General features: G+C 37.6%; 1 protein-coding gene across 1 annotated transcript in view; it reads right to left on the minus strand.

The window, feature by feature from the left end:
• Positions 1-16,049, minus strand: part of MSH2 (mutS homolog 2) — a 75,396-nt gene that overhangs the window by 2,965 nt on the left and 56,382 nt on the right. Inside the window, exons 9-14 of the mRNA XM_046663248.1 lie at positions 13,315-13,438; positions 10,989-11,139; positions 8,721-8,818; positions 4,403-4,648; positions 3,122-3,326; positions 1,655-1,902 (exon numbers count right to left, since the gene is read on the minus strand). Coding sequence (XP_046519204.1) covers positions 1,655-1,902; positions 3,122-3,326; positions 4,403-4,648; positions 8,721-8,818; positions 10,989-11,139; positions 13,315-13,438 — 1,072 coding nt within the window. The remainder of the gene's footprint in view (positions 1-1,654; positions 1,903-3,121; positions 3,327-4,402; positions 4,649-8,720; positions 8,819-10,988; positions 11,140-13,314; positions 13,439-16,049) is intronic.

The raw sequence follows: 16,049 nt of genomic DNA on the forward strand, positions 1-16,049 counted from the left end.
CTTATCTTCATCCCCATTTGCAGAAAATAAACTGATTTAAGATATTTCTTCCCGAAGTTTAATACAAATGATGCTCGCAGTTATTATGGAACTTTCATTTTGCCTCACTTATTTATCAACTATATATGGCCTAGTTATATATCTCATGCATTCTGGAGCTGGATACTTGCACAACTAAGAGAAACAAGTAAAAACAAAATAGAAAAAATATTCAATAAACATCCACAGTGAAGGATGAATTTATTCCTATCTTCTCCATACTTCATCTGGTCTTTTTTATATTCTGAACCCATTTCTATATCACACAAAATACAAATAATGATTTAAAGGCAAAACCTTAACTTTGTGCTAAATGCCAGGTCCAACTAAAAGTATCTATATTCTGTATCAGTAACAACAATAATGTAAACATAGCAAAGCAAAAGGATTCCCACTGAAGCACAAGTAACAAAGGATAAAAAGAAACAAAAAAGGGGCCGGCCCTAGGGCCGAGTGGTAGACTTCACAGGCTCCCCTTTGGCAGCCCAGGGTTTCGCTGGTTTGGATCCTGGGTACGGACCTAGCACAGCTCATCAAGCCATGCTGAGGCGGCGTCCCACATAACACAACCAGAAGCACATACAACTAGAATATACAACTATGTACTGGGGGGCTTTGGGGAGAAGAAGGAAAAAAAAACCTCATTTATGTGCAACCAACTGATGAAGAAAAATGTGTTCATGGAAAATCAGAAAGCCATCTAAAAAAATTTCTTCTGATAATTAGTGAAATGTTTAAGTAATAAACACTTTATAGTACATTAATTTCATCAAGTCAGTAATCTGATTAGCTGCAAGAACCACAAATGACAAACTTTCCTGAAAGAATAAAATGCTAACAAGTCAGTCATTTCTCATGTGTTAACTACTAACAATTTCAAGATTTCTGGAAACACCAACTTAAATGAACCTGTTTATATAACACACCCTTAAAAATAATACAGTCAAGATAATTACAATATGTAATTTGTTATTTATTTTATTTTTTAAATTTTTATTTATTTATTTATTTTTTTGAGGAAGATTAGCCCTGAGCTAACTACTGCCAATCCTCCCTTTTTGCTGAGGAAGACTGGCCCTGAGCTAACATCCATGCCCATCTTCCTCTACTTTATATGTGGGACGTCTGCCACAGCATGGCTTTTGCCAAGCAGTGCCATGTCCGCACCCGGGATCTGAACCAGTGAAGCCCGGGCTGGCGAGAAGCGGAACGTGCGAACTTAATCGCTGCGCCACCAGGCCGGCCCCAAGTAATTTTTAAACTAACAGCTAGAGCCTTGAAACTTCAAAAACTTATTGTTACTATTGAGTAGCTAATTTGACGGGAAAACACACTGCCATGGGAGGCAGTACAAAATCCCTCTGTAATGATGGTCAAAAGTACAGATTATTCTTTCTGCAACAGTTTCAGAATGAGTGGTCCTACTACAAGACACAGAAATACAGATAACATTTCATGTCCCTGCCCTTAAACTGAATTAAGAGGTAAATGTGTTCTGTAAAAACACCAATAATACATACTAACTTAGAGTAAGGCGATCACTGCCGATTTCAATAGTAGTGAGTTTCCCACTGTCACACTCTGAACGTATAGGGCACCAGTGGTACACACGTACCTTTCTTCACCTGATACAGCATGGTTAAGGTCTCTTCAGTAGTTAATGCTGTGACATGTAGATTATTAACAGTTGGTATTTGATTGGCCAAGGCAGTAAGTTCATGAAAATGGGTTGCAAACATGCAAAAAGCACCGATCTTGGTTGCAATGTACTCTGATATAGCCCATGCCAACCCAAATCCATCGTAGGTGGAGGTTCCTCTTCCCAGTTCATCTATGATTATTAAAGAATCTTTGGTAGCAGACCTGAAACACATAATTACATGAAAATTTCCCATAATATGTGGTAACGCAAAAAACACAATTAAGACAATACAACGGGCAAGATGTGCTGCAACGTAACAGATTGTCTTAATATACAAAAAAATTCAGCAAAGTCAATAAAAAGCACTGAAACTTCAGTAGAAAAATGGGCATGGACATGAACAACTGATGGAAGAGGAAACAAATGGTAAATATTTTTTAGATTACCAATCTTACTAAAAGTAACCAAAGAATTTCCAAAGAAAGTGGCTATCATTCATTTCTCGCCAATCAAATCAGCTAGGAATTTTAAAAAATAGTACCACATGAAGATGGGACAAAGGTGTGATGCTACAGACACTCGTATACACGGCTGGTGGTCATATAAACTTGTGAGCCTGCCACACCCCTACCAATACAAGATATTAGGATTCTTTCTTTTCTCATCTTTAACCAAATACAAAGAGGAATTTTTTTTTTTAATTAGAGAATTTGACAGTTCTTCATGAGCCTATTGGTCATTTACTTCTTTTTCTGTGACTTGCCATTGACACCTTTGCTTATTTCTTTAATTTTTTAAGTTATGAATATTAACTTGTTGACTAATTACTACACGGAACATTTGTATTGCTTTTATAATTCCCCACAAACAATAATCAACACATAATTTACTAAGGATCTACTATATGCATAATACTTTAGAAGACACCAAGAAACAGAAGGCATAGCCTCCATGCCTTCAAAGAAGCTCCTAAAAAGTGGAATAAAAACAAGACATTTCAGTAACCTCTAAAATAAAAACCTAATAAATTAAAGACACGTCAAAGAGTTCAGAGAAGCACTCATGACCTTAGGCTTAAATGAAACGGAAACCATCAGAAAGGTAGAATTTCCATCATTAGAGCCTCTAAAGATTAGAAAGGATTGGGGTAAAGGGCAAGGAAGGACCATTCCAGGTAGTGTGAACTGTGTAAGCAAAAGCCAGGTAGCCGGGGAGATTTATAAGGTGAACAACTAGCAGAAACCGTCAGGTAACTTTAAAAATCAAAGAAGCTTTCCATAACTATCACCAGTCACCCTTTCAAGATAATATAAAATATATAAAGTCCACAGGAAAACTATTAAACTAGATAAAAGTTCTCCTATGTTCTATTGATGAATCTGCAAATGTACCTCTCACAGGACAGGGACATTCAGTGCCATTAACAGGAAATGCACTCACCTGAGAATAGAAGCAGTTTCTAACATTTCAGCCATGAATGTGGAGACTCCTTTCAACTGACTGTCACCAGCACCCACCCGGGCCAAGATGCAGTCCACAATGGTCACTTCTGCCGACTCACATGGCACAAAGCACCCAATTTGGGCCATGAGAACTATCACCCCCGTTTGGCGAATATATGTTGATTTACCTCCCATATTGGGGCCTATCAAATAAAGTATATCAAAAAGCAAGATTATTCATTTATTTCTGCTACTAATACATCAACTGCTAGTCCTAAATTGGACATTGGCGACTAATCACCTCAGTCATACGACACGGTATACAAGAAGCAGAATCATAGGCTGCCCAAAGATGCGGACAGTTACTGCCCCCTCTACTATAATGCTGTTTTCTCTCCAGACAAACCTACAGTGCCCCCTTCACCAAAAGGACCCATGAAAAATATACCTCACCTATAATTTGACTGTGCTCTAGAAAGACCATACATTTTCCCACAGTTCACAGAGCTGCCTGCAGGCTAATTTTATGATATCCAAAAAAGTAGTACAGGCCTAATTGATAACTAAACTGATTAAAACAATGGCACTATTAGTGAAAGGATCAGTATGGTCAAATCCTTTAAATCACTTCAACTCCACACTAAAGCCCTAAGACACGATCTTACTCTTGGAAAATGTACAATTTACTTTAGCTTATATAAACAACTTGAAAATGCCTTTGGGGAAACAGAATACAGTCATCATTTCCCAAAAACATTTGCCCAAAGATTCCTACACCACCCCTATTTTTGTTTTGTAGAATCTGGTTAAGATCTCTCAAAACACGTTAGTTTGAGATACTGTATATCAGTCTAGAAGCAAGTCTACTTTTGTCGAGTTTCAAATATAGTGCCATGTCTTTCAAAGAAGTGCTACCCTAAGCTGAGGTCATTCCAGAAGCCAATTCTGTTTGACCTTCAATGACCCCACTATTGAAAGGTCTGGCTCAAAGGTAAACTTTGAGGATGTAGGGATGTTCATTTTTAAATGCACTGAAACCCTGGAACAAGTTTCATATAAATACAATATTCTCTCACAAGCTTCCTCCCCCCTCCCAAATCTTCCCCCTAATCTAAATGTGAATATATTACTAACTAGTACAAATAACATGTTCTTTTTCTAAGGTCAAGGACTAGGATTTTCTTCATCAATTTTAAATATATCTCCACTCTGACATTAAAAGAAGGGAAACATTACCCCCAAAAGCCTATAAACTAGGTTTTGTGGGGGTTTTTTTTACCAGTAATGATGTGGAACATCTGTTTATCTTTTTCAAAGTGAACGTCATTAGGAATGAATGCAACTTCATCTTGAACTTCAACACAAGCATGTCTGGATGCTCTCAGTGTAATTCTTCCTTGTCCTTTCTCCAAAATGACTGGTCGCACATACGGAACAGGTGCTCCATTTGACACATGAGCAAAGCTGACAACAGCATCTAGCTGAGCCAGCACATCGTTGAGCGTCTGCATTGGTTCTACATAGCCTAGATAAAAACAGAAGATGGACACAGGAGTGAACCACAAAAAAATACACAGCAACAGCTAGAAGAATGAATGTAAACCCCCCCATGTGGGGATTCAAAATCTATTTCCTAACTTATATACTTCAAAAAAAAATTAGGGGCTGGCCTGGTGGTGCAGTGGTTAAGTGTGCACGCTCTGCTTCAGCAGCCCAGGGTTCACCAGTTCGGATCCCGGGTGTGGACATGGCAACGCTTGGCACGCTGTGCTGTGGTAGGAAGTTAGCTCAGGGCCAGTCTTCCTCAGCAAAAAGAGGAGGATTGGCAGCAGATGTTAGCTCAGGGCTAATCTCCCTCAAAAAAAATCTAACAGAAGTTTGCCATAACTAAACTTGAAAGGAACACCTAAAACTCAACATGAGGCTAAAATGTGTTGCTACATCTTCCCCTACTATGAACAGATTTCAAAAATAGAAAAAGTGTGATGCCTTCCCTTACCAAAACCCATTAAAATATAAAAGCACACAGCTGCTTATAAAGAAATGAGGTAGAGGTTTAAAAGAACCCAAAACCTAAAAAGGAAAAGCTTTCATAATATATTGATACGGTAAGAAAAGAAGGGTGCAGTAATATTTGAGGCACACCTGCACTTTTAACACACACCTTCTTCTAAATTTTAAGAGGCTGAAACCAGGATGGCATTTAACAATTATCATAAGAAACATGCAAACACCAGGTAGCAAGATATACTGTGACTGTCAAGGCCCGTGCTTGTACCACCTGACCATGAGACTGTTAGTTGAGCTCTTCTTTTTTTTCCAACACTACCACATGCAGTTGAATTTTAGCATAAATTTAGATCCATAATTGTCACTTAAAATACTTTGAACAAGATTCTACTCTGCTAGAGTATTAAAACTAGAAGCTATTATGTACATTAAAAAGTCCCTGACACATGCTGGGCAAAGCACGTTTCAGCAATAAAAATGGTGAAAATTTTCAGAATAGATTATAAAATGTTAATAAGTTGGAGGGGTTGGTGTAACAGACCCACATGTCATGTAGCACTATCACGCGGACATCAATGTGTCAAAAGCTTCAACTTAAGGGACATTCAAGAGAATGGTGTTTAATTTTAGGGAAAAAAATTATGAGTTTAATCAAATGGCAGCAAATTTGACTTATCTTTGATTCCCTTGTTCCCCATAAAAGTGATAGTTTTGAGGGGTTGGCCCCGTGGCCGAGTGGTTAAGTTCGCGCGCTCCGCTACAGGCAGCCCAGCGTTTCGTTGGTTCGAATCCTGGGCGCAGAGATGGCACTGCTTATCAAACCACGCTGAGGCAGCGTCCCACATGCCACAACTAGAAGGACCCACAATGAAGAATATATACAACTATGTACTGGGGGGCTTTGGGGAGAAAAAGGAAAAAATAAAATCTTTTTAAAAAAAAAAAGTGATAGTTTTGAAAATAAAAATTAACTTATGAATGGCTGAATACAAATAATTCTCTTACTGTTTTACCACTTTTAAATTTATTCCTGTTTTACGTTATATCTATTTTTTAAAAAAAGGGAAAAAATGAGCTCACACTACCTTATCATGTAGCAACACAAGTCTGTTGCTGTATCAAGGAATCTGTATTAAGAACACATGGAATTAGGGGCTGGCACGGTGGCACAATGGTTATGTGCGCACGTTCGGTGGCCCGGGGTTTGCCGGTTCGGATCCCGGGTGCAGACATGGCACCACTTGGCACGCCATGCTGTGGCAGGCATCCCACATATAAAGTAGAGGAAGATGGGAACGGGTGTTAGCTCAGGGCCAGTCTTCCTCAGCGAAAAGAGGAGTGGCAGCAGTTACCTCAGTGCTAATCTTCCTCCAAACAAACAAACAAACAAAAGAACACATGGATTGACACATTTCTTACCAGCTACTTCAAAGCTGCCTTCAGGACAGTCTCAGTTCAGTTCATCTAAGTAAAGCCCACACTGTAATGCATGTAGTCAAGTATTTAAAGATACTTCTAACAAAAGGAGTTTCTAAACAAGCTACTGCCATGAATTGTCTGGTGGTCCTATCTTAAACATTAGTGGAGTACTTACTAAAATTTCTTTAAAACTCATAAAATTTCTAACCTAAGAATAGGTTTATAATAAAAAAGAAACCCAAAGCCTCTTAATTAAAAGTCTATACTTGGTATCTCACATCATCTGATTCTCAACAGCGTCACCTTCTCTAATTTAACACCAAGAAAGAAAACTACAAAGACGATCCATTACATTTTTAAACATTAAAATCCAGCAGCTTTAACCTAGTAGGTGCTTAATGAATATTAGTTAACAGTATTTTTTGAGGAAAACTCACAGTTTGAATATATAGTGTTTATGGGTTCTTAAAAATGTAATCTAGGTTCAGGAACATAATTCAAGTAGAAAATTATCATGCTACAGTTATGATACCACCAAGCAAAAATGTAATCTTCACAAATTTCATTCATCAACACCAATACATAATGCGTATTAAAACCCTTTAACTTTTGTTTCTTTCTGATTTACTATGAAAATTCATAATAGTAAAACAATTTACAGAATTATACATGCATAAGTTTTAAATGATTGTTTTACCCCTAAATAATTCAGCATGTATATCCTGAGAACAAGGACATCCTCCTACTTAATCACAATACACACCCAAGAAATGTGACACAGATATCATATTATCTCATATTAACTTTGCCAATTCCAATAGTGTCCTTTATAGCTATTCCCTAACTCCAACCCTTAGTCCTGGATCCAGTCAAGGACTGTCTACTGCATTTGACTGTCCTGTCTCTTTAAGTATCCTTTAATCTAGAACAGATTCCTTTTTTGCTTCTATGACGCTGACATTTTCAAAGAGTTTAGCCATAAAAAGAATGTCCCACAATCTAAATTTATCTATATACACAAGACACTGGGGCCCGCCCCATGGCCGAGTGGTTAAGTTTGCGCGCTCTGGTTCAGTGGCCCAGGGTTTCACTGGTTTGGATCCTGGGAGTGGACACGGCACCACTCATCAAGCCATGCTGAGGTGGCGTCCCACATGCCACAACTAGAAGGACCCACAACTAAAAATATACAACTATGTACCAGGGGGCTTTGGAGAGAAGAAGAAAAATAAAATAAAATCTTTAATATACACAAGACAACAGGCAAAGCCTTCCAGCTTCACACATCACCCACACTAAACATACATTCACTCATGCTAAGGGCGATACTACAGTGCCAAGTCACCTGTCCCTTCAATAACAGGATAATCATCCCAAACAGTGCCTCGAGAATGGACTCTGAAAATGTATAAAATGGCACAGAGAACTCAAAAAGGCCTGCCTCATGTGTAATTTCTATTTTCTTTTCAGTGCTGTTTATTTCCATAACCAAGAGTATGATGGGGCCGGCCCGGTGGCCAAGTGGTTAAGTTTGCAAACTCCACTTCGGCTGCCCAGGGTTCGCATCCTGGGCGCGGACATGGCACCGTTCATTAGGCCATGTCGAAGTGGCATCCCACATGCCACAACTAGAAGGATCCACAACTAAAAAAATATACAACTACGTACTAGGGGGATTTGGGGAGAAAAAAGCAGGGAAAAAAAAGAAGATTGGCAACAGTTGTTAGCTCAGGTGTCAATCTTTAAAAAAAAAAAAGAGTATGAGTCCATAGATCATCTAAGGTATTATCCTTGGACAATCCTACCATATTATCCTACAATTGGATAATCCTATAAAATTATCCTACAATTGCCTTGTAGCCTTTGGTGTCTCTTTGCCTTGTTATAACTACAGTAAGTTTAGCGCTTTTCTGTACATCTTTATTTTTTAGGGTATTCCCATTCCTCAGCCTGCACTAGCATATCTTTCTATGTACAAGAGCAATTTCCAGTTACTTTTCCTACCACAATACAGCATGCATTCTTTTATAAGTAGCCTAACACAATAAATAGTCACTGTATCTAACAGTTTTTTGAAAAACCACTCTTCAAACATCCTGATGTTTTTTCTGTTACCAAAAACCAGGTCATATTCAGAATATTTAATGTATTGGTTCTATTAAATTTACCTGAAGAAATATTGACAATTTCTTTAACAATGGCATCCTGGGCTTCCTCATATTCAGTTTTATTTTTGGTATACTCTTCATTGAGAGAAGTCAATTTACTGCAAATCAAGATAATGGTATTATTAAAAATATTAAAACATCTACTGGAGGTAATATGCACTACATAACTATACATCCAGAGTATGTAGGCTATAAAACATCAAAACAATAAATAAAGTGGAAACATCAGAAAACTGGCAACTCGTTAGGGGCAGATGTGGCTGGAATTCAGCATACTAACATTTATGCTGTTTGGAAGAGCCTGCTGGCACAATTCTTGCTATAACAATTATTCCCTTGAGTAAAATTCTGATCTGTGACCTTTTCTAAAATATTTAAGTGGAATAAGTTTTCATCCTTACTTAAGATAGAGGCCATTACCCCTTTTAACACAAACACACATACAAAACACATCAAACATGGTTTCTTACTATAGTATAACTGTTTTGATAGTGAAAGTTATCAAAGTAAGGAAAACGTCTGAAAACTAAATCTTACTGAGTAATTTAAAGGGAAAATGAAAATTATAGGTTGAAACAAGAAAGATGAGAATAAAGAAAAAAATATTCACTGGTATCAAAGGAAAAGAAGGAAATTTTAAAAAAGGACAAGATGAGGGATCATAGAGGAAAGGGGGAAGTACTTACCAGAAGGAAAAGGGCATCAGTCAACCAAGGCAATAACTGTGCACTTGACGGATTAGCCAATGGCATAATACACATGCGCAGCTCAAGAATGGTATATGGGCAAGCAGCACAAAAAGACTAGTATGAAACAGGCAAATGGAAAGAATGAAAGGAATAAAAGCAAGAGGCAAAGCCAGTATGAAAGTGAGACTGCTACGTGAAGGGAAGAGACGCGGGAGACAAAAGCAGATGGGCAGAGACCAAATTGTGCAGGTCATGATAAAGACTTTACACCTTTCTAGATAACAGATAGACATCAGAGGTTTTTACGAAGCAGAATTATACGATTACAGGGTCAGAAACATAGCAAGCATTCAATTTACTGACAAAAATGAATGAATGAATGAATTTTTCACAACTTATGGAATCACTGTGGTCATTCAGTTCAATCTCTTTTATATATGTTACAACTAATCAATCGGTGATTTGAAGATGATTACAATACCCCCCAAATTCGGTCTTATCTAGGCCAACAAATGTATTTATTTCTAGAATCAGGGATGTAGTGTGGTGGGAACAACTGCTACTAAATGTGGCAACAGAGGATCTGGGTTTGACTACCTAGTGTAGGTTTGAGTACCTAGTGTTACTAGCTGTTTGATCCTGGGCAACTGGAGTTTCAGCTTCTTCATCTAAAAGATGAGAGAAATATACTTGTCCTATTTATTTCAGAGAGTTGTCATGAAGAATAAACTAAACAGACTGAATGTTTTCATCACTGGGGTGTCTGAACACCTAGAATAATGTCCGCACATAACAGATACTCAAAATACTTGATAAGTAAATGGATAAAGGGGATCGTAAAAAGCCACCTGTAAGGTACTGGGAATATTTGGGAGGGGTGGGAGTAAGGCCAGCCACAATTCTAGTACAGTACAGGAGCAAGGACAAATTCCCCCTCCCCTGCACCACCATATCACAGAAAATTTATTTTAAAATAATTCTATTTTCACCTATGAATAATTTGTCTGAGGAACTTCCTAACATCAGCAAGGGAAAAGGCAGAAAAAATTGGTTAAGATCTTTTTCAGCATGAAATATGATTAAAAAAAAAGTTGTAGGGGGCCGGCCCCATGGCCGAGTGGTTAAGTTTGCACATTCCACTTCGGTGGCCCAGGGTTTTGCTGGTTCAGATCCTGGGCGTGGACATGGCACCGCTCATCAGGCCACGCTGAGGCAGCATCCCACATGCCACAACTAGAAGGACCCACAACTAAAATATAAAAATATACAGCTAAATTACACAACTATGTACCAGGGGGCTTTGGGAGAAAAAAGAAAAAAAAAACTGGTGAGAGTGATACATGAAAGAATCATCTCAAAAACAGACCCAAAGTGCGACTTCAGCCAAAGAGGAAGAGACGGATTATTTAACAAGCGGTGTTGGGATACCTGAATAGCCTCTTGTAAAAAAAATAAAGCTTCAACCTTACCTTATGTCTTATCAATTAACAATAAATAAGGCAAAACTTCTTTATCATAGAACATTCACATTTCATCACAGAATAATTTACTTCCATGGAACTACTGCAGGCTTACAAACCTGTTGGTAAATTTAACACCATTCTTCTGGATATCTACTGTACTGAAGTTTTTATTGTTACGAAGGACTTTTTCTTCCTTACATGTTACACGAAAGTAATATCCAAATTGTGTGCTGGAATCCAGTTTAATCTGTTTCCCAGGATCTAAGCCTTCATGATTAAGAAAAAAGAAAATGTATGTCATGGATATCTGCAGCCATTTTTCAAGGTAAATGTTCAAAATAATTAAATCTAAAAAGTGAAAAACATACTTTTATTACATGACAGCATGCTGGAAATTATCATCATCGTCTAACTAGAAAAGATTCAAATCCTACTTCACTTCACTCAAAAACTGCATGAATTAAGGATTATCTATAAAATCCTTAAACTTCCTTATTAATAGTTTCTGGTATGGAAGCGTGATCTGGGTAAACCCATCCACCCAAGGCTGCAGAGCACCAGCAGCAGGCAACACACTCTGTTCTGATGCTGGATGAATAAGATATGGCCCCTGCCTTCAAGGAGTTCTGCATGAGAGTTCTTTAGTTAATGAAAGGATTTCTGTGGAACTAATACAGAGTATAATTAAAGTAGACAAAATACTTTCCAAACAAAAACTTGAGACTGACAGTGAAACTAGAAAAAACTAGGACATATATTTTCTGTTAAGTGTAGGAAACTTCACAAAACAGGCAATGATTGATCAGCTAGATTTTATGCACCTAAGATTTTTGAGTTTTTAAAAGTCTGTCGGGGCTGGCCCCATGGCCTAGTGGTTAAGTTCGCGCGCTTCGCTGCAGGTGGCCCAGTGTTTCGTTGGTTCGAATCCTGGGTGCAGACACGGCACTGCTCATCAAACCACGCTGAGGCAGCGTCCCACATGCCACAACTAGATGGATCCACAATGGAGAATATACAACTATGTACTGGGGGGCTTTGGGGAGAAAAAGGAAAAAATAAAATCTTTAAAAGTCTGTCTGCTCCTCATGATCTCATCCATCAGTATGATCTTTAGACAGCAAACTAGAAGACAGTGATAGTACCTACAAATTTATTTGCTAAAGCATGGCTACTGAATGTCAGTAACAGCAAACAACTAAAGACAGACCTCACTTGTCTGGTGAGGAAAGGGACTGTGTAGAGAGAAGGTAGAGAGTATGAAATGAGGAGGGTAAATTTTAATCTCCTTTAAGGCAAAGATTCTTAAATCTACGATCCAGTCCACATATGGACTCTCCATGGACACGATTTGCAAATTTTTTTGTATATGTAGGTATGGGCATATTTCTGGGAAGAGGATCCATAAATTTCATCAGATTCTCCAAAAGTTTAAGTAATACTGCTCTGAGGCATCTTCTGATATGCTAAGATTTATTCATTCAACACACATGTGAGACAGTCAGAACGAAAAGGTTTACTAATTCAGAACAAAACAGTATGAACACTGTGAGACTAATGAGACAATTAATAATCTAGTATGGAATGTAGACGTTAAAAAAAAAAAAAAAAGATGGGGCTGCCCTGGTGGTGTAGTGGTTAAGTTTGTGCACTCCACTTCGGGGGCCCGGGGTGCACAGGTTCAGATCCCAGGCACAGACCTACACACAGCTCATCAAGCCATGTTGTGGCAGTGTCCCATATACAAAACAGAGGAAGACTGGCAACAGAGGTTAGCTCAGGACCAATCAAAAAAAAAACAAAGTTGACATTAATGAAGTGCATGGGAACCCCAAAGCCAAATCAATTCATTATTCCTAGTAGAATTAGAATTACAGAGGAAGCGACATTTAAAATAGGTCTTATAGGGGCCAGCCCGGAGGCATAGTGGTTAAGTTTGTGCGCTCCACGTCTGCAGCCTGGGGTTCACCAGTTCAGATCCTGGGCACAGACCTACACACCACTCATCAAGCCATGCTGTGGTGGCATCCCACATAGAAGAACTAGAAGGACTTACAACTAGGATACACAACTATGTACTGGGGCTTTGGGGAGGAAGAAAAAAAAAGAGGAAGACTGGCAACACACCCAAAAAAACCCACCAAGTCTTATAAAGACATGATGCAAGGGTCTACTGGGTGATTTGTCTGGCAGGAACGTGGGGTCATCCTAGGGTTGGGGGAGTTAGTAAGAGATGATGCATCTAGAAAGGGAGGCAAAGTTCCAAATGTAAAGCATCCTGTATGTCAACTTTAAGTGCCCGTAATTTTATGCTGTAGAAAGGGGGCTGACACTTGAAACAAGGAGCTGGCATGATCAACTGTGTCTTCTAGGAAAAGCACGTCTGGCACCAGTGTGAGTACTATGTAGACATAATTAGTCAAACTTCCAGAAGCCCATTCTTACCGAGATCTCTAGCTGCACTTATTAATGTTGACTGCATCTTCTTTTCTAAATCATCCATTATTTCTCTTAATTCACTCAGATTAGGATCAAATGAAGGTTTTACAAGGAATTCATGGTTTTCCACCTATAGACAGAGGAAAGAGTAGCTAAGGTTTATAAACAATGGGTAAAGATGGAAATCATGAACCAAGTATTTTCTTTTACTTATTTAATTCAAATTTCACTAATGTTTTGAGTTAAATGATTCACTACCCATAAGTTACTCAGTCACAACTACAAGGAGTTTATTTTATTATTTATTTAGTATTTATTAAAAGACGTAAAGTTCTGTTTAATAGGAGCTTAGAGCTCTAGACGTACAAAAACTGTTCATGAGGGGCTGGCCCTGTGGCCTAGTGGTTAAGTTCAGCATGCAGACCTACACCACTTGGCAGCAGCCATGCTGTGGTGGCAACCCACATACAAAATAGAGGAAGACTGACACAGATGTTTGCTCAGGGTGAATCTTTCTCAGCTAAAAAAAATAATAATAATTGTTCATATGAAATAGACATAGTGCTCTGCATATGTCACTAACAGTATTCATTATTTTTATTTACCTTTTTTCCTAAATAATGTTCAAAACATTTTTTTTTAAACATTATTAAAGAATATTCAGTCTTCAAAGCCTGTAACGGAATGTGTAGTTTTCACCCAAACCAAGAACCCATCTTAGGAATCTCAAAAAGTTAGCTCTAAAAAAAAAAAACTATAGTATTTTATTTCTTCAAAGTGAAAGTTCATCAAAATTTCATCATTTAAAAACATACTATTAAGTACTTTGTTCCCCTAAATTCTTACCTGTTATAACCAGCAAGAAATCATAATAAAAAATAGATCTCACTTATAAAGGTAAAAATATACACAAAATATTTAAAAACAAGTCTTAATTATATAGGGCTTTTATAAAGATAATTGCTTATTGGAAGATTTAAAAGAATTGATAAGTGAAGAGGCAAACAATGAAAAGAGAAAACTAAATCAAATATTAAGATCTACTCATTCCCAGTGACTATCCAAGAGGACTCTTTTTCAAACAAGTAAAATTTAAACAAATTATGAAAGAATATTTTTAAAAAAGAATGAAGCCTATCCTCATAGACATTAAGAACTATTTAAAAAATTATATACAGAAGTGTAATATGAGAGTCAGTTTTCTAAAACAAGGAGAATTTTAAAAATTCAGTAAGTGGGATTGATATAAATTCCTCCCAATTACTATCCACTTAATCAGAGTGAACCTTCTTCACATAACAAAAGTGAACACCACAAGAATAAGGAATTAAAGTCAAATTACAGAAAGATAGCAAAAAAAAAAAAATTTATCAAATAACTTTCTCAACTTAAAACAACAAAATAAAAGATAGATTTAATTATATATTAAAATTTAAAATTTTGAATAAACCTAATTTTTAAGAAGACAAAAAATTTGTAAAACTAGCTTTGCAAACTGTAAAAATATAAAGGTTAATATTTTCTTTTATAAAGGCACTTGTTTGCATGTATGAGAAAACCATCAAAGTCATTAAATGGATAAATATAAAAACATAAAACTCACAAATGAGAAAATAAGTAGTAAATGAACCCATAGGAAAATGCTAAAGCTCCATAATAATAAAAGATATGAATATTTAAGCAACCTTAAGATATTATTCTACAGGTATTTTTTTTCCTTAAGGAAAAAAACCCCACCAACAAATATTAATGAGACTACAGTGAAATTAGTACACTCATTCATTTCTGGTGAGAATCTAAGTTATTACAACCTTTAAAAAAGTAAAAAGCAATCTGCCCTAAGACTCAGATATCTGTTATACTCTTTGACACAACAATTCTACTCCAAGGAATTCAATCTAAGGAAAGAATGCAACAGAAGCAGAACACCACAGGATGAATAAAATCTCTGCAGATTTATCTGTTACAGCAAAACCACAATGGTACATCAACAGAATATTACACAGTTATTTAAACAGACAATGAAGACGATCTAGAAACAAGGACCAAGACTGACGACACTTACAGGGAAAAGAGAATGCTACAATGCTGGTTGACACTGCTCTAGAACATGCCTCTCCCAACGAACTTAGGAGAAGCGAGGCAGAGCCAGGCCAAGTTCCTATCCTCACCCACCTTGCAGAAACCCACTGGTGAGCCAACAAACCCTGAGAATTCTCACTAATAATCCCAAAATCTGGAGAGAAGAAAGATGAATGAGTATCATTACATTTTCCTTCCATGGATGGGGGAATACAGTTTTGAAAGAGGTGCTGGGCAAAGGCCGGCCCCGTGGCCGAGTGGTTAAGTTCGCGCGCTCCGCTGCAGGCGGCCTAGTGTTTCGTCAGTTCGAATCCTGGGCGCGGACACGGCACTGCGCATTAGACCATGCTGAGGCGGCATCCCACGTGCCACAACTAGAAGGACCCACAACTAAGAATATACAACTGTGTACTGGGGGGCTTTGGGGAGAAAAAGGAAAAAAAAAATCTTAAAAAAAAAAATTAAAATCTTTAAAAAAAAACACAAAACCCTGATGGGCTGGCTAAGTAACATATTAGAGCTGAAGAGATACTCAGTGAATTAGAACATGTGAAGCAATCACAAACAGAGCAGCAGAGACACATGGCAGAAAAAGAATGTGAAAGTCTAACACATGTCCAATCATAGTTGGAGAAAAAGAATGAAGGAACAAACTCATT

Source organism: Equus quagga, chromosome 5 (assembly GCF_021613505.1).
Source record: "Equus quagga isolate Etosha38 chromosome 5, UCLA_HA_Equagga_1.0, whole genome shotgun sequence".
In the NCBI taxonomy this organism is placed as follows: Eukaryota; Metazoa; Chordata; class Mammalia; order Perissodactyla; family Equidae; genus Equus; species Equus quagga.